This window comes from Amborella trichopoda, chromosome 1 (genome assembly GCF_054954075.1).
Source record: "Amborella trichopoda isolate Santa Cruz 75 chromosome 1, AtrichopodaSantaCruz75HAP2 v2.0, whole genome shotgun sequence".
Lineage (NCBI taxonomy): Eukaryota > Viridiplantae > Streptophyta > Magnoliopsida > Amborellales > Amborellaceae > Amborella > Amborella trichopoda.
In genome coordinates this window covers 54,775,075-54,799,785 of record NC_142336.1, presented here as the reverse complement: position 1 = coordinate 54,799,785, position 24,711 = coordinate 54,775,075, and the positions used below count along the sequence as shown (strand labels likewise).

At 34.2% G+C, this 24,711-nt stretch overlaps 1 protein-coding gene across 32 annotated transcripts; it reads right to left on the bottom strand.

Annotated features, from left to right (window-relative positions):
- Positions 1–5,133: 5,133 nt before the first annotated feature.
- Positions 5,134–20,735, bottom strand: LOC18440905 (uncharacterized). 32 transcript variants are annotated; one of them, XM_011627510.3, is made up of 7 exons: positions 20,545–20,717; positions 15,323–15,390; positions 9,314–9,874; positions 6,859–7,185; positions 6,553–6,660; positions 6,397–6,468; positions 5,134–5,651 (listed from the first exon to the last, which is right to left on the bottom strand). In XM_011627510.3, exons 4-7 carry the CDS (start codon positions 7,144–7,146, stop codon positions 5,406–5,408), a joined length of 714 nt encoding a protein of 237 aa, XP_011625812.1. In that variant the 5' UTR covers positions 7,147–7,185; positions 9,314–9,874; positions 15,323–15,390; positions 20,545–20,717; the 3' UTR covers positions 5,134–5,405. The 32 variants fall into 32 exon arrangements, with proteins under 32 accessions (XP_011625812.1, XP_088730848.1, XP_088730832.1 ...); XM_088874722.1 differs by having other exon boundaries at positions 9,314–10,676; positions 20,545–20,659; XM_088874706.1 differs by lacking the exon at positions 20,545–20,717 and adding an exon at positions 15,647–15,735.
- Between the last annotated feature and the right edge of the window lie 3,976 nt (positions 20,736–24,711).

The following is a 24,711-nucleotide window of genomic DNA, read 5'->3' as shown; positions in this document are numbered from 1 at the left end:
GTGTCAAGAAATGTGGTTTCAATGGTGGAAATCTTTTTGATAGCCTTAAAATATATTTCCAGCTTTATTTATAAAGTATAAAGCTTAAAAAATAGTGTAGATCAATAAATCTATGAAAACTTAAAAATCTTTAAAATTGACGATCCAAAAATGTGTTACAAAATACTCTATTTTCAAAACTTGAAATCCATTTTTATCTCATGTCCATGTATCTTGATGTCGAGATGATCAATTTGAAGATATTTAAGTATCAAAACAACCTCTTCTAGTGAAATTTTTTGGGTAGACAGGCTCAAATTTGATTGTGTTAGAGCCTCGGCTGTCTATAAACTTTTCCATATACGTATATATATATATATATATTTGAGGAAGACAGAAGAATAAGCATACATGAAGTTACCTCATGGGGTTTTGGATCCCAACCATTGAGTCTGTCAATTGCGGCGTGTATCAATTGCGGTGCGTGCTTTATGGATTTGATTAAACCATCATGATCTAGCCATGTTTGTCTTACTCACACCTGGGCCGTGCAATTCTCTTACTTTATATTGATGATATTATCATTTTTTGTGATAATGAGGTTACCATACATCTAATCAAGCAGCAACTCAATAAGCTATTTGAGATGAAATATTTGGGATTCTTAAAATATTTTTTGGGCCTAAAAGTTGCTTGATATTCTCACGGGTATTTGTTCTCGCAACTCGACCATCCCAAAGATATAGTTTCTCAAGCTCGTATAGCTGATGATAGAAAGCATTTTGATACACCAATTGAACTGAGTGTTAAATTTCATTTTACATAGGGTGAATCCCTTTTTTATCTTATTTTATAGGTAACTTGCTGGAAGCATGATTTATTTAACCATCTCTAGACCAAACATTGCTTATGTTGTGCATCTTGTTTGTTAATTCTCGAGTGCCTCTTGTTATGTTCACTTAGCAGCTCTTTTACACATCATTCGTTATGTTCGAGACACTTTTGATTGTGCTACGTTGTTTTCTTCGTCTTCCACTCTTGAGCTTCGTGCTTACACTAACTTTGATTTTGCAGGGGCCACTGCTAATCAGAAGTCTACTACATTTTTTTGTATTTTTCTTGGTGATTCCGTTATTTCTTGAAAGAGCAATAAGCAAAAGCATATTATTCAGTTAACAACTAAAGCTAATTATTGAACCATAACCCAAACAACGACTGAGAATGTTTAGCTTCGTTGGTTATTAGCTGATTTGGGTGTGGGGCTTTCTGCACCCACACCCTAATACTGTGATAATAAAAGTGTTTACATTGCTAAGAACCTATAGTTCCATGAGGGCACCAAACATATTGAAGTAGATTGTTATTACGTTTGACATGAATATTTAGTCAGGAGAATCTCTCTTCCATACATCTATCTTGCCTACTCCATTTCGAAGTCCCATAATGTTCATTGTTTTTTAAACCTTGCTTCCAAACTCTCAATTATTTGCTTTAGGCCATCACGAGTTTAGGGGGAGCGTGAAATATAGCTACTTGTATAAATTATTTATGTGCAATATTTTCTTTCCTATTTTGTGTACCCATATTGGGAAGATTATTAATTTCACATATTTCTCTCTATAACAATACAAAATTTTAAACTCTACAAATTGGGGGCCGTGTACACAATTTGAATAAGTTCGTACTTAGAAGAGTATAAACACATATATAGTGAGACACAATATTTTGTATAATTCTTAAGTTGAAAGCCCATCAAATTTTTTGAAGGAATTTCAATGGAATAATGAAGCCCCCTTGCCATCCATTGTTGAATATGAATGTAAACCAAATTCTAGCATGATCACTACTATTAGGGCCATTGTTATGGGTGTTTTCATCGAAGTTTAGAGTGAGAAGTTGTTTAAGATTTCTTTTAGAGAGGTTGACTTCATTATTGGGCTTATAAGGGAGCTACCCAGTTGCTTATCAAAAGAAAGGTACAATATTTTATCTTTTTATGGTAAGTAGTGGTTAAATCAAATTTGTATATTTCCAGGGTTTATTCCATCATATTTTGGGTGAAACCATAGTTGTCAAGATGGGATCAGATCATCAACCGGTGCCATGGTCAGTATTGTCCAAAGCAAAAATCTAGTTTAGTTAAAAATAGTTCAAAACCAAAATTTGACTAGTTTGGGTTGGTCGGTTCAGTCGGTTTTGATCTACTGAACCAGTTAAACAAAATTGGACATTTTTTACAATATAAATATTATAGTCGATTCAGTTTTTGCTGGACATGTTCCTCACTAGTTCAGTGGCCGATTTAATCCCAATAAAACTACAAAACTTTAAGAAAATATTTCATAAAGCAATCTACAAAACTTTAAGAAAATATTTCATAAATCAATCTTGGAAGGTCCTAATGGTAACTATTTGAATATCTAAGATTAAAAACATTGGGGTGCCTTGTGTTTCTCTAGAACATGGAAGGAATTTATTGAGGACCACTCTCTCAATCATGGAAATCTCTTAGTATTTTGATATGATGATGACTGCCAAAATATTTGATAAAGCTAGATTTGAGAGAGAGATATTGTTTATGCCAAGTTTATCGTGGTCATTGTTTCCTTGTAGCGTTCTATAGAGCAGTTCAGCTTTTTTTGATTCATACCATATTGTATGAATTGTACATTTGTTCGCATTGACATTTATTTGGTGCCTTCTATGATCTTATCGACATTGTTTATCTGTGTTTGGGATGCTGTGTTTGCTCATTGACAACAGCTTTGTGGTGGATAGTTTGGCTAATTTGGAGTCCACCGTTATTTTTGTATGCGTCGGATTTTACCTGTGTACAGGGACAGGACCCGGTCCATGCCCGAGCCGAATAACTCGTGCCAAGTTCGAGTTAATGAGCTTGAGTCAGGCTGCGTCCTGGCAACCCAGAAAGTGTAAAAAAAACAATCTAAAAAATAGGATAGATATGTTTAAAACACATTAAACAAAAAATACACCTAAATGAAGTCTAGAAAGTAGTGAAAAAATGAAATTTGAAAAGATCAATTTGTGACTTAAAATGCCGAATTAATGATGCACCTCAAAAACCCATTGGAAAATGGTGTTTTAATGTTGAAAAAATCTTTAATTGATCATCTCGACATTGAGATGTATGAATATGAAAAAAAACAAAAATTTTGAGTTCCATAAATAGTGCTTCTTGCAATACATTATCTAGACAGTCTATTTTCAAAATTTTCATATGTTTATAGATCTACTTGCTTTTAATCATTTTTAAATTTAAAAAATTTATAATTAGAGAAAAATAGATTTTCAAATAATCCTAAAAAAATTGTACATTAAAATTACATGCTATGATAGAATTTGGAGGTGTGCCTTAATTGGATTGTTTAGGGTTGCAACCTTATAGAAACCACACCCTTTTAAAAATAATTCAAAAAGATCGGAAAATATAAAAATAAATATTAATGGCCAAAATACTTTCCAATTTTTACCAAAATAATAGATATATATATATATTATAAATAATTTTTATAATTTTTTTGATTTTTTTTTAAAATTCCCGAGTCAAGACCACCAATGAAAGTCCAAATTACTCGATTGAGTCCAAGTTTTTATAAACTTTTTATAGCTCTTTGAAGTTAACATGTTTTGCGCATTTTCTCTTATTAAAATACTGCTATTTTTCTATGTATTTCATTAAAGCGTTCCTACCAAAATCAGAATATCACATTGTTACCATGCTCACTTTGTCTTATAAGCTCAGCCATCACACAGAATTACTAAATCAAGTTCACTGAGAGAATGAAAAGAAAAAAAAATCATTAACCATAGGGAAACAAATAGCAAATGTAAAGAAATTCCCTTATGTTTTCATCCAATATGTGGGTGATGGTGTCTCAAGTCTCCGTTCAAAACACCATTCGCTAAGAACTTCAAGTTTTTCAAAAGATCTTAAAAAAAAAAAAAAATTAGCATTTTTTCTTAAACCTTTTTATTCTTTAACTAGAAATCTTCCGCTATAACTCAAATTCCAGAGAGAAATTGGAAAAAGGCTTGCATGAAAAGATGATAGCAATCTTGGTTCGGGAACTCATATTAATCAAGAGGGCGGATGTGATTGGAAATGTAATTGCAAAGAAGGATTATGACTAGTATTAATCAACAAGGACAAAAGTGATTGGAATGTATATGCAAGAAAGGATTTGCTCAGCACATTGTGTGTACGAAAGAGAGAGACTAGAGACAGAAAGAGAGAATGAGAGATAAGAGGAGTGATCTGGGTGCAAACTGAAATGAATAAGTTGAAATTGGTCTTTAGCCTTTTAAAAAGATGACTATTCTTGGTTTCCAGGTCTAAGATTTGCTAGCAATTTGATCTTTTTATCTCAGTTGAAATTGGGGGAAGAGCAATCAAATTCGACAAAAAATGGTAATTTTAAAGGCAAACTAGATAATGTAAATAGTGAAAACCTGGTGGTAATTGAAGAGAGACGATCGTTTATCTATTTACACATGTTTAGCTCTCCACACTTCTAAAGCTTTGAAAAGCGTCTCTTTCCCTTCAATCTGGCAACCAAACAAAATTTGCTCCTCCACATTTGGCATTCACCTTTAATTTGCATCTCTTGTGTATGTGTGGGTGGGCGTGGGTGTGTGTGAGAGAGAGAGTGCATACAATCTCAAGTGCATACAATTACAAGTACATAAAATCACAAGTGCTTAATAAAAAGCATGCAACTTCTAGGACCAGGCTTTATGAAAACAAAGTCAAACCTCCTCACCTCGAATCCTTGTCCAGAAAGCACCGGTATTGAAAATTTTCATGAGGGGTCTAAAAACGATTCCCAACATCGACTATGAAATTTGAAGTTATAAAAATGATACAGATATTACAAATCCGAAAACACTTACTTTTAGGGCGAAATGGATAGTCATTATCATATCGACTATTTTAAGGCTTGAAATCCTAATTTGTTTCACAAAGTTAATGGTCAAAACCAAGATGATTATTTTGAAGGTTTTTTGATGCTCGAATTGCAATTTTGTTTTGAGGTGAGGCTTTACTTATTTTGTTACAGCTACAGTCCTATCAAAACATTTTCCTAATAAATAGAGTCAACAAATTTAGATTGCCAGCCACACACAAAAATCTCATACCTGTAAATAATCCTGAAATATAAACAGTCTAAACAGTTACAAGAAAGTACGTATTAGGATAACACCATATTTACTAATATCCTGATTTTCAAATTTCTGATATCCAAAATCCTGTTTTATCCAACAGGCCCTAAAAAAACAAAAGATCAAACTACGTTACGTCATGCTTGTCAAATTTGGATTGTATAAGCCAAAACAAGGTCAGCTTCACATAAAAGTTTCCGGAATACGGAAAGTACATGGTATATACATCACCTCACTCTCCCAGTTCACTTCATTCGGCTGCCTCTTGCAGGCCTCTTACTCATAGATTCGGGCTTAGTAGTGTTCCCTGAAGCGATATTGTCAACCAAGGAAAGTGTTGCACTTTCAAGCATTGACACTGGACTCAAAGATGATCCGTGCCGGTCTGTTTCAATGATCTTTTTTGATGTTGAAGCTAATATTTCATTTTTGAATTTCTCGAATGCTTCAGCAAATACCTGCTGTGATCCCTTGTCAAATCCCTTGTCAAACTGAAACAAGATGCCATGCCAAACACAAAAAAGAAAGTATAAGGAATGAATAAATAAAGGTAAGTATTCTATGCGATTTGGGTCTCCTACAGTTTTCTAGCAGTCGCATAACAGTAAAATTTGACAACGGACAGTTCGCGAGTTGCAGTTCATCCGCTTAAGTTTGTAAAGATTTTCAAATTCTCAGCAATGAAACAAAACTCTTGAGACACTGTTCACATCTTACTGCTGGCAGGACTGCTAGAGAACTGTACAAATCCCCAATGACAGCATACGGTTACACGCACACACATGCGGGAAACAATTTGATGAGTCACTTGGCCAAAATGGCAGAAAATCACCATGGGCCCAAACACCTAGCTAAGAGGATTTTGTGACCCCAAAACTCCCAAATCATCTTCATTCATATCTGCGATCAATCAGAAAAAGGAAATATGATTTGGAGCTACAAAAGTGCTCCAACTAAATTCTAAGCCAAAGATTGCTTTAAAAGTATGTTTCATGGCTGATAGTTCTAGGGTTTCTTTGAGCTTCAACCAAAATTTCTTCTTCCATCCTGCATAATGTGAAGAAATGACGATTTAAAAATTTGGAGGTCAATCACGTAGCCCTAGTGGTTAGGCCAATCATTATTTTGTACAGTTCCGGCCAGTGACTCAACAAATCTTTTCCAGACCATTTGTGAGTGTGTCTAGGATAACTTCCCCTATTTCTCTCAAAGGTACAAGTAAGGGAATGACTATACTCCTTCTATCTTGCCAAGAGCATTTTCCAACTTCTTTCTGAGTTCAACATTTTCCTGTCTTAAAATGTCAAGCTGCAGAAAGAGTAAGAAAGAAAAGTCATTAACAAAATACGACAGAAAAGTCATGGTGTTTAAACACCTACAGAAAGTAGCTACCTTCCTATGACAATTGATATACAAGCTTTTGAACTTATTCTTTTTCTCCATCAACTTTTGGACTTCAACCGATGTCATGCTCTCAGATGAAAAGGGCATACAAAGTTGCTGGAATATAAAAAATTTACTGCTTCAAAATATTTTACAAATAACACCAGGGAAAAGAAAAACCAAACAACATAAAATAGAAATAGAATTGAAAATCCAACGCAAACCAAGAAAAAAAACACAGATACGCAGACTAGCAACACATGTATGTACACACTCACACACGGGAATAAAGAGAAAAGAACATGTAATCCTTACATCGGACAACAATTCTTCTATGATCTTTTCTTTATCTTCGAGAAGTGAAACCAAAGTGTCCGTTTTCTCTTCCATTTGTTCTTCAGAAGCAACAAACCGAGTGTCTGCCTCATGAAATGCCTTTGAAGAATCATCATCACTATCACTGACTTCTATATCCTCAATCACAGGCTCTGTGCCTGCATCATTTGAATTAGGAAAGACTGGCTTCTGTAAACGTTGGGAATGCCTCCGAGTAACATTGGACCATTTCGAGATCTTCTTTGAAGACGTTGGAGTTTCTGGCATTACCTTCTTTCTCTTAATGGTGGTATTTGTACAATCCGACTGGCAAAGGTACAAATTATGACAAACTATGAGTAGGAAGGTGTTGGCTGGAATAAACGTTAGTCAAGAGATACTTAAATTTAACCGATATCTTAGTATGAATGAGGCACATTACTGACAACAGTGAAGTCCACAAACTAGTAAACAGCATGAAATGATAAAGCAAAATCCCACACATCAGTATGCAATGGTTCACAGTTTAAAGAAAATAAGCTGGTGAGTGGAAAATTGTTACAGGAATCAAAGCTTTATAGGTGAGTAAAAGACTTAAAGGACATACATAAGACAATGCACATTACACAAAGGGACAACATATGTGAACACATCTTAAGCATGTATTTTTGAGATCAAAACCTCCATTCAAGCCTTTGCTATGTTTACTTCATATCTACATCTCGTATTATCAACATCAATATACTCCAGATCTTGATCTGGATTCATCTGCATCAATCATATTCATTGCTCTAGAAAGCAGTAATACAGCTTCACAGCCTAAAAGTCTTGGGATAAGCTATTAAACTTGTGGTATGTCTACCAACTACATCTTTAGCCATCCAACCAAATTTTCCACATAAGTGTGCTTCTCAAACACTCCACCATGTATGTCATCATGGGCTTCCCTCACATCCAAATCTGAAACATCGTTTTACTATAAAAATACAAAGGGTTGCTACACCATGTAGGTCATTGTCTAAGGCATCTACTAGATACACCATGCCTTTTCACCCCCAACTAGCATGAGAATCCCAGTTTTATGTCCCTAGGAGAATATTGTCATCCATCTCAACTACATTCATCCTATAGATATGCTGTTTCTTGACTGCCAGCATTCCATCCCATAAAGCATGCCTGGTCTTACAGCCTTCTTATAGAACTTCCCCTTTAGTCTCAATGGTATGCAACAATCACATAAAACTCCGGATGCAAATCTCCACTTCGCCCACCCAACTCTAATTCTATGTGCGACAACTTCTTCAAAATCCATGAAGATTACCTACCAACATTCTATCATTAAGTCGTATAACTCATAATGCTATAGTATCAAGTCAAAACACATCCTCAACATAGATACGTTAGTATAATGTCCACATTCAGGTATCACATTCAAGAGGAGTAAACCACTTGAGAATTCTCATCAATAAATTTTCATCAATGCAAAAAGGTGGAACTGGTTTCTCACATTTCTATGGATATGTTGTTTCTTGACTGCCAGCATTCCGTCCCATAAAGCATGGCTGGTCTTACAACATTCCTATAGAACTTCCCCTTAAGTCTCAATGGTATGCAACAATCACATAAAACTCCGGATGCAGATCTCCACTTCGCCCATCCAACTCTAATTCTATGTGCGACAACTTCATCAAAATCCATGAAGATTACGTACCAACATTCTATCATTAAGTCGTATAACTCATATTGCTATAGTATCAAGTCAAAACACATCCTCAACAATAGATAAGTTAGTATAATGTCCACATTAAACACTTGGATCATTGGTCTACATGTCGGTATCACATTCAAGAGGAGTAAACCACTTGAGAATTCTCATCAATGCAAAAAGGTTGAACTGGTTTCTCACAATCCATCCATGCCAAGAGTTCCACGGATTTATCTTGATCATGCTTACAAGAAATTAGGGATCACATCAGGAACTCCTGTTCTTCATATTAATTCCCAAGGGAAACAATGTCAAAGTGATAACAACACATTCAAGGTCACTTGCAACTATCTACATCATGTCATCATGCATTTGGTTCTCAATCCAATGGTACTAGCGTGAGTTTGACAATACACATCTCAAAGACATTCACAGAAGGTAAAACCAAGCATCTTGTAGCTTAAAATGTGAATCCACGAAGAAGTGGATAAGGCAAAGATAAAAACATTGAACAAACAAAGTCCATACTGATAAAGGGACTGCTAATTTAGAGGATGGGGATTATACTCCCAAGGTACCCATAGATACCCTGTTTATTTTACATCCAAAGTCAAACTACAACTGAACACTTCCGTTTAACCGATTAAATGTCTAGACTGGAAGAGAGAGAGTACAAATAGCAAGAAAACAAAGGAAATAGAAGTACAATTTTTTAAAAGCAAATACATCTTAGGTACTTTACTCTTATACCTTGCCCTTGTGAACTTCTTGTCCTCAATATATTCCTTTTACTTCAATCCTCCATGTAGCTATTCCTTGCATTTGCTCTTGCTTGGTTACGTTCTTGCTCTTCTCCTTCTTTTTTAGGATTCTTGCTTTTATCCTCTTTTTTATAAGCTTCCATGTATATGTCTCTTAATGGAGATGGTTGAGCAAAGTGGGAGTGTCTATCACTAGTAGAAAGGTAAGACTAGCTGAGATCTCGAGAAGTACTTCTGCAGCTACATAATGTGCATCCAACCCCCTTCAAAACAAGACAAGTGTCTTCCAGAATATATGTGCCTGACTTCTAGGATGAGGAGGGGTGTCCATAAGAGAGTCGGTTTTGCGCTTAACTTTCACGTTCTAAGAGTTGAGGTTATTGGTATCTCGAACCTTATCCATTAGCAGAGTATGCACTATAAATTATCGCTTTCAAATCTCCAACAATGTATCTGTGAATCGCTGACCTGATACTAGAAATTAAAAATTCACTGATCCAAATTGGAAATTGCCAATCCAAATAGGGAGTTGCTCCAAGCGTGGTGACTCCTGGTCAGAATCAGCAATTTAATTTATATAATATACAACATAGAGGCCTTTAGCACAAATAAATTATCAGTTTCGATGGACAGACCTTGTAAGATTTTAACATTATATCCGAGGTTCAAACGCACCAAATTTTTTTACCTTAAGAAATGATATATACAATAGCATAAAATATCACAAGCAATTTTTCAGATTTGGTGGCCATACCTTGTGGGCAATAATCTCTGCGTCCAAGGTTTGAACCCGGTGAAAAAAAAATTAACACTAAGGATATATACAACATATAAAAAATACAGACGATATGGCCAAACCTCCTACCTCAACATAATCAGCGGCAACTTCTGCCAACTAGGCTACTTAAGATATATTATACAATGTTAAATATATTACTAGTATATAATTGAAATTTTTTTTCTTGTTTTATTTTTTGACTTTGCCAAATCACCAATGGGGACAGTCCGGATCACCGATGAAGCTTGTCTTGATCAGGATCAGTAGTTGGATGCTCCACTCCACCAATTTGCTTTTTAGAACAGTGCCCAATACTAAGTTGCTGAGCTATTACCTCAATATAGCACCGGGCGATCATGGACAATATATCCAATTGCTCCAAAATGCAATGATGACAAATTGTTCACATAGAACTAGTGATCGATTGCAAGCATAAGCCATTTCGGGCATGTCTTCGAGACATGAGCTTCTATATAAAACATGTCATATGAAGCACTAACCATTTGAGGCACGAGCATGGTATTGATTGCTCATTTGTGTAAGTTAATCCTTTAATTTGACATCTTCAGTTCAGCTGCATCGCAGGTAGATATCTGGATCAACTATTGTTGATGAAGGCACATTACATGGTTCACATTTATAAGCACTAGAAATTTTGAATCGGTAACGAAGGGCGAAGAGTGTTAATAACTACAAAGAACTATCAATAATTCACCCCCAAAAAAAAAAAACCTATCGATAAGACACTACTCATCAAAGTAGTTGACCCTAGACATTTATTGTATCAAATGTCATGTTGGCAACTGATAAATTTCGATCTATTTCATAATTGCCATATCAGGACAAAATGCGACACATTCAATTGATACATTATAACCATTAAGGTTCCTATTGAAGGGCTCATGCTGCCTCATAAAAATGTTCCTACTGTAGAAACTTGCCATATTTGACATATTCCACACATATGTTTTCATCATTTTAAAGTGTTATAAAACCCATACAAGCACACCTCATGCAATATGTAAACAATGCATATAACATCATAGCCCACTTCTTCAGACATATCTTCCCCTAATCAAGGGGCAACAGCCATAATGAGATGACTATCCTTCCATAATGAGGCAATTTTTGAAAATTAATCTACCCAAGCACACCTCATGCCATATCTAAACAAATGCATCCTACATGATGAGATTTAAATCCTATCTCATGAATTGCATCCAACACATGGAAACAGTAAAAATCAATTTATCTCCTTAATCTTTAAATTAATGGAATCATATCACTCGAGTTTCTTGTTGTTGTTCTTTCAATTTGATTCTCCAATGCCCAAAACGAAGTTGGATTTGATTTGGATATTTGAACAGTGAAGCGCGTCATCCATATCGAGCCAGTCATCTCAAGTTGAGTCAAGCCTTGAGTTCGTGGTGAGGTTGCCATGTTGTAGCAGAGTCTTCATTCTTCAAAAATCTTTGTCCAAGTTTCATGTGATCAAGTGCTGCGAGAGCTTTGTTATCTCTCATATTGAATCACAAAAACAATCCAGTTTCATTGGGTTTCAGCTTGTAAATTCACAGGGAGACATATTAAATGAATACTTTGAAGATTATGGTTTTCAGTCCCCAGAAACCCAAATTTGAGTCTTCTTTGGCCTCAAAATTAATATAGCTTATTTCAAGGCCAAGGGATTGCATGAAGCGATCAATGAATGGAGCATCAACAACACAAGGAAGGTATTGCAGCTCTGCAAGCTCTTTCAGGCTCTTAAAGACAAACAGGAGCTCTTAATACCAGAGCAAGCCATTGCAAGACAGCGGAACAGGAGCTGAACATCCTCTTAATGATGGAACATGTCTTCAGGCTCTTGTCTCCAAACAGCTGAACAAGCTAAACAGATTCTTGGCAGCAGGATAGACAATTGATCTTAACAATAGAATATAGTGAGGCTCTCCATGGAGGAAATGGGATGAACGTGCTCTTAAGGGCGGAAGAGGTGGAGCAATCTTTGAATGGTAGGATGTGGGGTGCGGCATCTTAATGGTACGAGAGGCAGTGCACTCTCTTAATGACTGAACAGGGGTTAAATCTCTTAACAGGTGGAACAGGAGGTTAATTGCATAGCAATATAACTGAGCATGAAGCTCTACCCTCAACAATGAAACAGGAACTGTGGTGACAATGCCATAAAAAATAACAGCCTCTCAATCTTGCACAAAACAACATGTGGAACTAAGCAAATACAAACAACGGACAGTCAACTTGGAAATGTAGGCATGAGATGTCCATGCCATCTGCAAGGTATCTGATCACGCTGACATGATTTCTCACGATGCAATTCTGGTGAGACTACATCAAGGATACAACTAGACCTAGGGGAATGTTGTATGCATCTTCTCTTTGGTATGCACACCCAATGACGTCTACAGACATGAAAAAACCAATTGGTTTGCCTTTCTATGAATCCTCAAAATGAACTTGGATGAAGAAAGATTTAATGACAGTTTGAGAAAAAAAAAGGGGGGGGGGGAGAGGACTAGAGAAGCCCTTCTTATAACTGAGTGAGTGAAAAATGAGAATGAGAATCCGACTCTCTATTTTTGAGGTTTTGAATTGACTGTCCAAGAATTAATGATATCTAGAATGACATTCATTCGCCTTCAAGAAGGCAGTTCTCTCTTATTGGTTCTCATGAAGGTCAGCAACCATTCCGCAACAAGAGGTACCACATTTGCTTTGCAACACAAAACACTTGAACCCCAAAACTCCAATATTTATATTTCAATTAAACAGAATTAGTATATAAATTATTGAAGAAAACCTCTTAATATGTAACATCTAACAATTAATAAAAAACATGTTTATCGAGAATATTAATTGTAAGACTCTGCTCTGTTGAGGACTTGGAACCAAGAACTATAGGGGAATTTCGTCATTTGGCTACACTCATGCTCTAGACCGAAATGAAGCATTTTCGAACTCCACACTCAGAACCAGTATGGGAATTGAAGCAATATTTTGGGTTTAGAACCAGTAAAAGGGAAGGCAGTTGCATCATTTGGCTAAAGGGCTCAAGTGGAACCAAATGATGTAAATACCATAGCAAGTTCTTAGTTGCGAACCCAGAACAAAAATTTCTATATAAAATAAAGATGCTCTGGGTTTGGAACCCAAAACAAGGGCAGTTCCATCATTGGCTCGGGTGGCTTAAGTCAAGCCCTTAAGGTCAGCCCTTAAAACAAGAGACCCGATGGGTGTTCTATTCTATATAACTTCTATTCTATTGAGCTACATAGCTTCTCTTCTGCACACAAATATATGGTTTTCAAATTCCAATAGCTCATATGTCCCATGGTTATAGTCCTACCAATAGCTCAAACACCTACTTCAACGAATGAACATGCTTTCCAACCCTAGGTGTCTATCCCATGGATACTATAATACTCTATACCATGGTAATCTTAGTCATTCCCTAACAATCTTTAACCTTTGATGTTTCCTACCTACAAGCTTTCCCACCTAATCATTCTAAAAATGGTCACATCCTAACGCCTGCTAGAATTTTGACTCACAAGTAACTCCCCTTATAGATATGGATTCCTCCATTCCTCCTCTTATCAACAGCAAGGGTGGGTTCAGCTCCTCTACTTCAATTTGTACATTTGCCACCACTCACATCACTACTACCCCCAAACATTTTCCATCACTAAGGAACAATCTATGAACATCTCACTATGGCTGCTCCTTTCCACATGAAGTAACAACTTCTTTGATTGCTTCAAACTTCGATTGTGTTTGCATTAGGGCCCATATGGATACCTGAAGATGGAAGTAGCAAAAGATAAAACATGGTTGCATGATTTACGGGCAATGGCCTACCTAGTTTAGTTCTATAGTGGCAGCGGCAAGTGATGGTCGCACTTTTTTTTTTTTTCTAAGTAGCCTTAGATCAAAGTAGGTTGATGTGAGCATATCCTATGGAGATGCTCTCCTGGAATTGGCATCTCTTGGAATAGGTGTCTGTTGTTGGGATAGCATCTGATAAGAGACCTGGAAGATGCATGTCTATTGTGTGCATTGCCTAGATGATGTGTTTCGCAAAAAATTATTACATCCTTGTTTTGGAGTATTCCCATCCTATTGACTAGGGCAGAAGATTAACCCACATGCTTTATGAAACCACTTGAAATAATTTCTAACAGGGATTTGGGACTGAATACTGGAAAACAGTTGGGTTGAATAGAAATTATAATTTCGTGAGAAAGAGTTTCAAGCGACCAAGCTTTGCCAACATAAGTACACTAAAATGGCATCAATAAGATCCTTCTTTGAGACGAAGGTAAAGATGTATAGAGAAAAGGTGAAACTAGAGTAAAGTGAGAGACATAGTAGAGAAGTGAGGGTAGAGAGGGCTTGCTTTTTCGTGAAGGGAGAGAGAGAAATCCTTCTTTGGTGGGGCAAAAATGAGAGAGCGCTGCAGCAGGAAGAAAGTGTCCATTTCTAACATTAGCCGCACACTTGTTTGGTAGAGAAAGAAGAGTTGCAAACCAATAACACAAGTAGGCCAGTAGTGCCTATCTCTATGAGACCGACGTCATAAAATATACCCACCTTTCATCCACCAAACATGGTTATCAAATTCCATTCCCCCATTTCCATTCTATCCATACCCCCTGCTTTACTGAACTAGGCCTCAGTCATAGCTCTATCGAGCAGCTTGTTTATTAAAATAAGCTAAATAATACACATTTATTATTCATCTGGCCAAAAGCCACAAATATATGTCTACGAAACAACCAGATAAACTACCTTACTAACATATACATGAGAATTCCATCTTTATACACATTCCTAACTTCAATTTTTCTATAGAGAATAGTCCCCTGACATGAATTGTACTTGATCACAATCTTCTCGTGGGGACATAAAACAAGGATTCTCATGGTACTTGCTTGGTTATTTCAGGCTGTTTTTCAAAATTTGCAAGGAAGGTCACTGTACATTTTCCCTCTTCTCAGTTTTTACTCACACTTTCATGTCCACATGATCTCTCTCTCTCTCGCTGACAATAATCACTCGCTCTATCATGGGTCATACTCTGCAAAGAAAGCAGTCCAACATCACTCTTTCTATCTCTCTGAAGACACCCCCCACATCAAAACCCACAGGCCATAATCTTAAATTGAAGCTAAAATGGCACAGTTTTAGACTTCTAGTACATACCTTGGCAGCCATTTCCTTAGTTGAAATGAAACCTCAGTAGACTTGATCAATCAAATTGAGGAAACCCTCTGCAATTACAGTTCAATCATCAGTTCATATTCATGCTTTCAATTGAGGAAAACCTCTGCAATTACAGTTCAATCATCAGTTCAAATTCTGCATCCTCTGCATCAAAAAATCAAAACACACTTTGCATGCCAGAAGCAATCGATATAAAGTTGATTCCCCAGCAAAAGCAAGGATTTAATCAACATTAAAAAACAGAAAACACCCTACTTTACGAAGCATTGTTCCCCGGAAACTGTTTCTCTTTGCTGAGTTTACCTTCTCTCTCTAAAAACCGCCTTTTTGCTGGTTTTCCTTTCTCTCTCTCCTCGTTTTTGCGTTTCAAAATATCGTAATTCAAGGGGTGTAAAAGATTACTTTATGCGTTTCTTTATTTATCCTTTTCTTTATTCTGCATTTACTTCGTTAAATGTACTTTCCGTATAAAAAAATTCTTTTGTCATTTATTCATTGTCAAATTTTGGGTGTACGCCACATGTGCCATACGACTTACAGATTCTCGACGCTTGGTTTTGAGAGAGAGAGAAGGTTGTGGTTTGTATGAGGCCCGTCCTAAATAATCAAAGGTAAGAAACGAATCTTCAAATATTTTGGTAGTATTTTGTTTTATATGAGGACGAGGTTTTAAATAATCAGATTAAAAGTACACCTAAAATTTTATTAGAAGATGTCTTAATATTCAAAAGTACTAATTGATCATCTCAATTTCGAGTGATGGAAATTGTGCATCTTGTGATGCATCTTTAAACCGTCAATTTTTTAAAAATTTACATATTCGTAATTATGCTTTATTTATATTATTTTAAAAATTTTAAATTTTATAATTAGATAAAAAATAAATTTTTAGATCATCACAAAAATTTCGAGAATTGAGATAACTTTCGACACTATTTAAAGGGATGCCTTACTTTGATGGTTTAAGGCCTCAGCTTTTTACAAACCACACTTTAAATCTTTATGATGGCTTGAATAATTATAAATATTAAATATTAAAAATAGTATAATCAAGTAGATCTATAAAAACTTACAAATTTTAAAAATTGACAATTTAGATAATACATTACATTAAAAATGACATAAATGTTGATTAATGCTATCATATTCCTTTGATGTTCTTTTTGGGTAAGTATATTTCGTTGATATTAACATAACCCTTTGTGGTGATTAATGCTATTCTATTTCCTATTTAAAACTTTGTCTTTTCTAGATTCAAATTTTTTAAATTGGCCCTTACTCATTCACCTAAAGTCTAATAAAAGGGACAAATGACCATTTGCCCCTCTTTGTATTTCACATGTTTCGATTTTTTGAAATTGGCCTTCACATATCCACCTAAGCATAAAAAGAGGTACAAATGACCATTTGTCCTTCTTTTTATTTCACATGTTTTTTCGTTAAGGAAAGTTCGCCGGCTGGATCGTATTTCTATAATATGCGATCCAGAGGCATAAAGTATTCATTTTAATTTTAAAGATGGATGCAAATACTTGTTCCACTTAAAAACAATTATAACAAATGATTCAAATATTTTTTTAATATAACTATTACTTATAGTTTTTTTTTTTTTTTTTGTATTCATAATTTCAATATTAAAAATTATATATTATCTAAAAATTAGGATCAAATTATATTTAAAATAAATATTTATGGCCAAACCCACATTTCTACAATATGCGGACAGGCCGCGTAGAAACCGTGTCCTTTGTGTAAATCTCTCTCTCTCTTTCTCTCTCTCTCGACCTCATCTTCTCTACATGAAAATATCTAGGGGTGGCAACAGATCGGGTCGGGTCCGGCTAGACCCGACCAACAAATAAAAATATATATTTAAATATTATGTTAAATGGATACATTAATATTTATTTTTATAACTAAAAAATATAGTTATATTGATTTTTAGTATTAATTAAATTTTAAAATATTATATATTAAAAATGTTATTTAAATAATAACACTATCCAGGTCGGGTCCACATGGACCCAGACCCAACCCGTCTGGTCAAAATTTTGGACCCATACCCGGGTCGGGCGGTAATTGAGTCTTGCGTGGGGGTCTAGGTGCATTGCCACCCCTATTTGTATTTGTATCAGTGTTCACAAAATCAAACGGAATGGTTAATCGGACATGGGCTCGGAAGCTGTTTAATCGCGGTAAACCAGCCGATTCAACTGTTCTAACTGAGCAAGTCTTGGGCTGTCAAAAAGTGTTGAAAAAAATAAAAGATAAAAAATATACAAAAAATATATCTAAAATATGAAAAGCATATAAAAAATGATTAAAACAAAACACATTCAAATGAAGTTGAAAATTAATGAAAAAATGAATTTTAATGACCAAAATCGATTTTTTGAAAAAGATAAAAGTCAGTATTAATGACCAAAATATTTTTTAATCTTTACTATAATATAAAGAATATTAAAAAAATATATTACAAACCAAATTCTTTATTTTGAGAATATATATATACATATATATATATATATATATATTATTTATTTTATTTTTTTAAATATTGCTCAATCACCAAAACCGTTCAAATCGAAACCGACTAATGACCAGTTCCAATTTAACTGAGTGTTAGTGGTTAGATCACCCAAATTTTTCGACAATGGTTTGTACGTGTATTTATTTAAAAATAAAAGTTTGAAACATATGGAAGATTAAAAGGGCTATTTCTCCCGTCTCTACTCATTAAGATATACATGGTCATTTAATGCTCTCAACATTAGATAGTTATTAATCCATATATTTATAGCAATATGCCCTTTCTATTTTTAGGTCACTTTTATTTTTTATTTTTAAAAATAAGTCGCACAGGATAGAAGTTAATGAATTATTTCTTTTTCCTAATTACAATGTGATGATGATTTCAATCAATATTTTAGATAATGAATGCTAAGAAAATAAAGCTGAGAGAATTTATGCATTTATGGGCCACTCGAACTAATAAGGAGTTTCCAAAATACCCCTCTAATGTTCCTAAAATTTTGTTTTTCATTGATATTTTTTAACACTCAACAAAGATGGGCTTAGAAGGGGAAACTTTATATACTCTTCCTACAACATAGAAGTTCTATCTTCCCCTTATACAATCGTCCAGTTTTTAATGGAGGGGTAAGATTGTCGCAAGCACAATGTCACGTTTCTATACTATTTTATTTTAAATTTTTTTTCTACAAATTGTTTTGACACCAAATTTTGGACATCCATTCCTCTATTAAACTTGCAATAATAAAAAAATAAAAAATAAAGTAAATTAATATAAAATAAAAGGACCAAAATATCTCTTTAAATTTTTAAGGGGTATTTTGGTCATTTTTTTATCGGCAAATTATTGTTAATATTTTTTATAGGTGTGCCCCAATGAGAAGATGGCACATACCAAATTTCACATTAAAAAAAATTGTATTAAAAAAATTAAAAATAAAGTACTTTGAGACATCGGATCTAAGATCAAGCAGTGAGTGGTTCTCTTGATAAAAAATGGACGGCGGGATGGTAGGGGGAGGATAGAACTTCTATGCTGTTGGGGGTACATAGAAAGCTTTCCCCTAAAAGAAATCTACACGTGAATTGAAAATATTTGCAATTATAATTCATAACTAAAATATATATTGCTATCAACTTTATCATTTGTAAAATTTATATCACAATTATGTTACATTTCTATGTAATTTTCATGCACATTGTCAATATATTACATTTCTATGTAATTTAATATACACCAATTTAATATATTAAATCCCAGTAATTATTCAATATATTCCTAATAAAAAAGACAAGCACCGAATATCCTTGTAAATCTTTCTAATCGCATTATCGAAAAATGATTATATACGCTGAGTTCCGAGCAAGTTAGGCGCCCAACTGGCCAAGCCAAAATAAATACAAAAAAAATAAAAAATAAAAAATAAAAAACACTAGCACAATTGTATATAAATACTTTCTTGGAATATTTGGTTTTTGAGGATTATTTGGCAACTTTTTTTTCCCTTTTTTAAAAAAAAAATCTGAAATATTCAATGTAGAAATCCACTTTTTCAATAATCTATCTTTTATAGCTTTTTTCCATCTTATTAAGTCTTCTAATCATTCTATTAATTCTTTTAGTTTTTTTTTTAAATATATTTTTAGATATTTTTTGCACCTTTTTTAAAGGTTTTTTCGCTTCGGTGTATCCAACTCACTCGCGTCATTCGGCTCGGCCAATAGCCGATTACCTTTAGCCGAGCCAATTTTTTGTACATTACATGCAATGTTTTTACATAAAAAAATGTTAGGAAAATATTTTTGGTAATATTTTGGTATAAATATGAATTAAGCTTCACTATGCCCTCAAAGAGTGCAATTTGAAAGCAGAAAGTTGACGAGAAATAGAGTTTAGCAGTGTTTTGCACTCTAACTCAGAAGCACCGCATATAAGCCATTTCCCATCCCAAAAGAACCTCTAAACTGATTTTTGTACAATTGGTTGCAATGAGACCGCAAAACCCAACACCCAAAATCAATCAGATGCAGTCATGATACACGCTGCATCCAAAATCAATCGGATTTAAATTTGATACACGCTGCATCCAAAATCAATCGGATTTAAATTTGGTAAAAGCCTCGATTATTTGGTAAGTTCCTACATCAAAACATCGGAAAGAAACCCTGATCCAGTGCTAAAAAATGATCAATTGGTGGGCTGCAAATCGAGTTATCTAGTGGCTATGAAATTTGAAGCTTAAAAAATGGATCTGAATTTGAGGGTTAGATGATTATTGAAAATTGATGGTCTAAAAAAGTATAAACAAACTGTTTTTAGGGATTAAAATATATATTGTTTTCAAATCCAATTATTGATTCAAAGCTTTCCGGTGCCAAAACTACATTTTTTTATGATGCGGAGTTATAACCTCAAAAAAATCCAAACTACATCACTCAAAAAATAAAAAATAAAAGCACATGGAATCCAATAGATAAAACATAGGAGACAAAATCACACACAAATAAACCATGACTACAACCACGAAGCAAATTGGCAATCTTAAGAGGAAACTACATGCTTTGGAAATATTTATTTTTTAATTTTTGATTAGAAAATATTATTTTTTTCACTGTCTTTTTTTTTTTTTTTTTTTTTTTTAAGTATGCTTTGAGAAATATAATGTTACCTCGCAAATTGGCAAATAACCATTAGTGAATCTTCATTGAAAGCAATCTCCAAACAATCCCCTTTTTCATCAACAACAAAATCAAATAGGAGCCCCCACTGCTGAATGAATCACCTATTATGGATTGTGAACACCACCCAAATTTATACACCAAAACCCTGCCTCTTTCACCTACTTTCAACCTATTAGGCATGGCCTTATAAAGGGCCATATTTAAGCCCAAATCTTTTGATTACCACAATACCCTCCAGGGAAAACGAAATAAATTTGGAGGGTGTGTTTTTTATGTGACAAGCCCATAAAGCTGCACCCAAAAAGTACTTGCATTGGGAATGTACTGTGCATTTTCTTAAATAAATAAAATTTGAAAATTTTAAATAATAATTCTATTAAAAAATATCTAGACAAATATTTTCAATTGTTTTTAGATGAACCACCTATTTGCATCCATATTTAAGATATATGTTTTATACCTTAGGGCCACTTATTGTAAAAATGGGGTCTAACCCTCATTAAACAATTTATTTATTAAAATATTTTAAAAAAGGGCAATTAGTGCACCTAAGGCAATAACTATGTAGCATTTTAATTGTTATATTTAATGTAGGATAAAGATTTTGTAAGACCAAGGCTTTATGTAAACAAAATAAAACCTCGCTCTCTAAAATCAATTTTCAACACCAACAATAAAATTTGAATATCAATAAATTATACAAATATTGCGGGTCTATGAACACTTGTTTTTAGAGTGAAATGGACCGTCTAGATAATTTGTTAAAATATATTCTATTTTTATGACTTTAATCCTAAGTTCTTTTCCACAAACATAATGTTCAAACTGAGATTATCCATATAAAGGTCTTCCAAAAATTTTTATGAGTTATGAGGTGAGGCTTTACTTATTTTAATAGGGCTACGGACCTATCAAACGAGTTTCTTTTAATTTAATGATAACCTTCTCTACGTATGCCGATACATACCCTATCTAGGATATCATCCAGGTTTGTAAAGTATAAATATAATTTTATTTGGTGCGTCGTCCATATAATATTTATAGAGGGTACACTCTTTATAACATCCATCTTTACAATCGATGTTTCTCAAGTGGCTCTTATGTCCGCTAACTCACCCAACACCCTGCTTCTCTCTCCTAGTTTCATCCTACAAGGCCCTATAAGAGCCCAAGCTTCAAGGCAAAAAATTTAATTACCAAAATGCCTTTTAACAAAAAAATAAAAAATAATAAACTTTTAGGATATGATTTTGATGCGACAAGCCAATGAATACACCTGTAAGTAGCAGCAAGAGGCACATCCATTCTCACCTAAAGTATTAAAAAACCATTAACGTTTTAAAAAAATTGGAGCTCGTCCACTATTACCAAAAAAAAAAAAAAACAGTATATATTTGTTATTATCAAAATATCAAATAGTTTCCGTTATCATTGAAATATCTGTTTTTTTATTTTATAAAAAAAAATTTAAAAATGTTTGTTTTACTTTTTTATGTTTTTGAACAATGTAAATAATTTGTATTTTATTTTCAGCCGAAAATGTCCTATTTTTCATTTTTTAACATCTAAAAATGTCATATTTTCGATTGAACAATCGAAAATAGGACAGAAGTTTGGAATTTACATTCTTATTTTCTGTTGTTCAACAACATAAAATATAACATTTTCCGATGTTGAACAATCGAAAATATGATATTCTCAGATGTTGAACAACTGAAAATATAACAATTTCGAATGTTAAATAACCGAAAATATAACTGCGTATTCCATAAGCTTAAATGAGCCTCGCTATTTTTGATTGTTTAATAAATTTATTTCAAATTATATCCCTTCTCGCTTTGTCACTCATCAATCTCAACATCCTCATATCACCTACAGTCATTCTATGGGTATATTGTTTTTGTCCGTCTCTTGTAGCAAAGCTGATATCACCATTGTCTTATAGAACTTGCCCCTCAATCTCATCAGTATACGGCGATCACATCGAATTCCAGTTGTACATCTCCACTTTAGCCACCCAACTCTAATTTTATGTACGACATCTTTATGGAACTCTCTATTTTATTAGATTATCGACCCGAATATCGAAAATGTGGTTTTCATGCCATTGTGTCATTGTGCTAAAATGAAACATACCTCTAGAAAGACATATTTTTCGCATTTGTATGACCCAAGTTTTTGCACACACGCTCTTAATCTTTATACTCAATCTCATACAAAATAAAATTTAATTTGCATCCTAGATATGGTAAAAACTTGTGTTCTCCAATAATGAATCATGATCATTCAAGTTGAGAATTTCAAGATATAGATATTAACAAATTCGAAACTGCTTTTTTTATTTACTATCATTATTAATCTAATGATAATAATGATATCCGAAAATATTGGGAAAAAAAATAATTTTAATACCTATATCTAAACATCTCACTCCAATCGACGGCCTCTATTAATCTAAGCATCTCTAGTTCCCATCGTCATGAAGATGATTGATGCCCCCATAACCCGTGCCTTTGTCCATAAGTCGGTATTACATCAGCAATTCATGGAGGATGGATTGTCTAAACAACTGTGTATAATTAGGGAGGCGACTGAACGAAGTGATATTTTAGACTCGAGTTATTGAATAGGGCCGATGAGATGCTAGTGTTCATGCAACTGCTGATGTTGACAGGTGTTGGAGAGGCTCAATGCAAAGGACATGGAGTTGCAGGTAGAGGCTTTGGGACACGGTTGTGGAGGAGGGGTATAAGCCTGGATATGGTGTAAGGCCTCTGAGGAGAGCAATTACGAGGCTCTTGGAGGATAGTTCGGTTGAGAAGATGTTTATTTTTTGAGTAATTCCATGGGAAACACAAGCTCCTACTCATACTTTGAATGGTTAGGTTTTTGGAGCTCTCAATCAAATTGGAGGCACGATGTGTAACCAAGGTATGGGGGTTGTTGTCACTACGACCCTAACCCATTTTCCTGCTTGTTGGAGAGATTAAATATGAGGACCCCCATTATTGTTGACGTCGACTCATTGGTTAGTGTTACGGTGTTTAAAGAGGTTTTATTTATTCATTTAAATTTTTGGATCATACTTAAATCATTATTTTCAAATAAAATAATTGACTTCGAGTTTTTTAACATCTAGATATTTTTCTTCTAAAAAATTGGACAATTCCAATACGGTATTTCGATGCCAATGTTTCTAAGTTCATAGAGAGTGAGAGTATTTTATTTATTTATTTTTAGACATTACATTGCAAAAAGGTATTTATAGTATGAGTTTTACCCATGCGATTAGATGTATAATATTCTAACAAGGTCCCTGGTTTGTAAAAAGTAAAGAATCTTACGGGCAATATGATAACAATAAATGCTTCCCATTTTTTTACTCTCCTGTCCTCTCTCTCAAAAATGACAGGAAGCAAAAGAGATGGTTTAAGGAAGAAAGAGTGAGAAAAGGGGTTTATTTGCTGCATTTTCTCCGGGAGAGGGATGAGGATGATAACAATAACTGTTTTTTCATGTTTTTTAAACAAAAAAAAATCAACTTGTGTCGTGTTTGGTTTATTGATCAGGGGTAACTTGTAAAAAAACTTATTGAGAGAGAGTAACTTGTAAAAAAAAAAAATGCAGGGAGAGGTACAGATGCTCGTAAATTTGGACAAATTTGTTCTCATTTTGAAATTGACTCCCTTGCCCCTCAAATATTGCTTGTACATAAATTTATCTAAAAAATATATATAAGGAGAACATTTATCTTTGTCACAAACGCTCTTGTCCAACAAATTTTAAATTGCTCTCCTAGTATATAATCCCATTTTTGTCCGGAGGCATTAAAATCTATTTACATGGTTAAAACCTAAAAAAAAAAAAAAAAAACTTGGACAGAGAAAACAAAAAAGAAAAATTGAATTTGAACGGTGAAATGATTATATTCGCCCAAAAAACTGCCTCTACAATGAGGTGAAATCTGGCACGTGCGTATTGTTTTTCTAAATGTACACGTACAAATCTGACCCCCAGTTCTGAAATGGCGGGAAGCGCCTTTTCCCGCACGCTTAGTTAAACGCACGCTCTTTCCCTATCTTTCTCTCCTATGTTGGATCTGTCTCTCCCCCTCTCTCTCTTTCTATCCTCTTTTATTTTTATTTTTTGAAATT

What these genes read in the sequence shown, in the direction of transcription:
- LOC18440905 (XM_020671417.2), bottom strand. An exon ending in TAGAAGAATTGTTGTCCGAT is followed by an intron (nt 6,661 to 6,858) that starts GTAAGGATTACA and finishes TTTATATTCCAG; the next exon opens with CAACTTTGTATGCCCTTTTC. An exon ending in CTCTTGGCAAGATAGAAGGA is followed by an intron (nt 5,652 to 6,396) that starts GTATAGTCATTC and finishes ATCTTGTTTCAG; the next exon opens with TTTGACAAGGGATTTGACAA.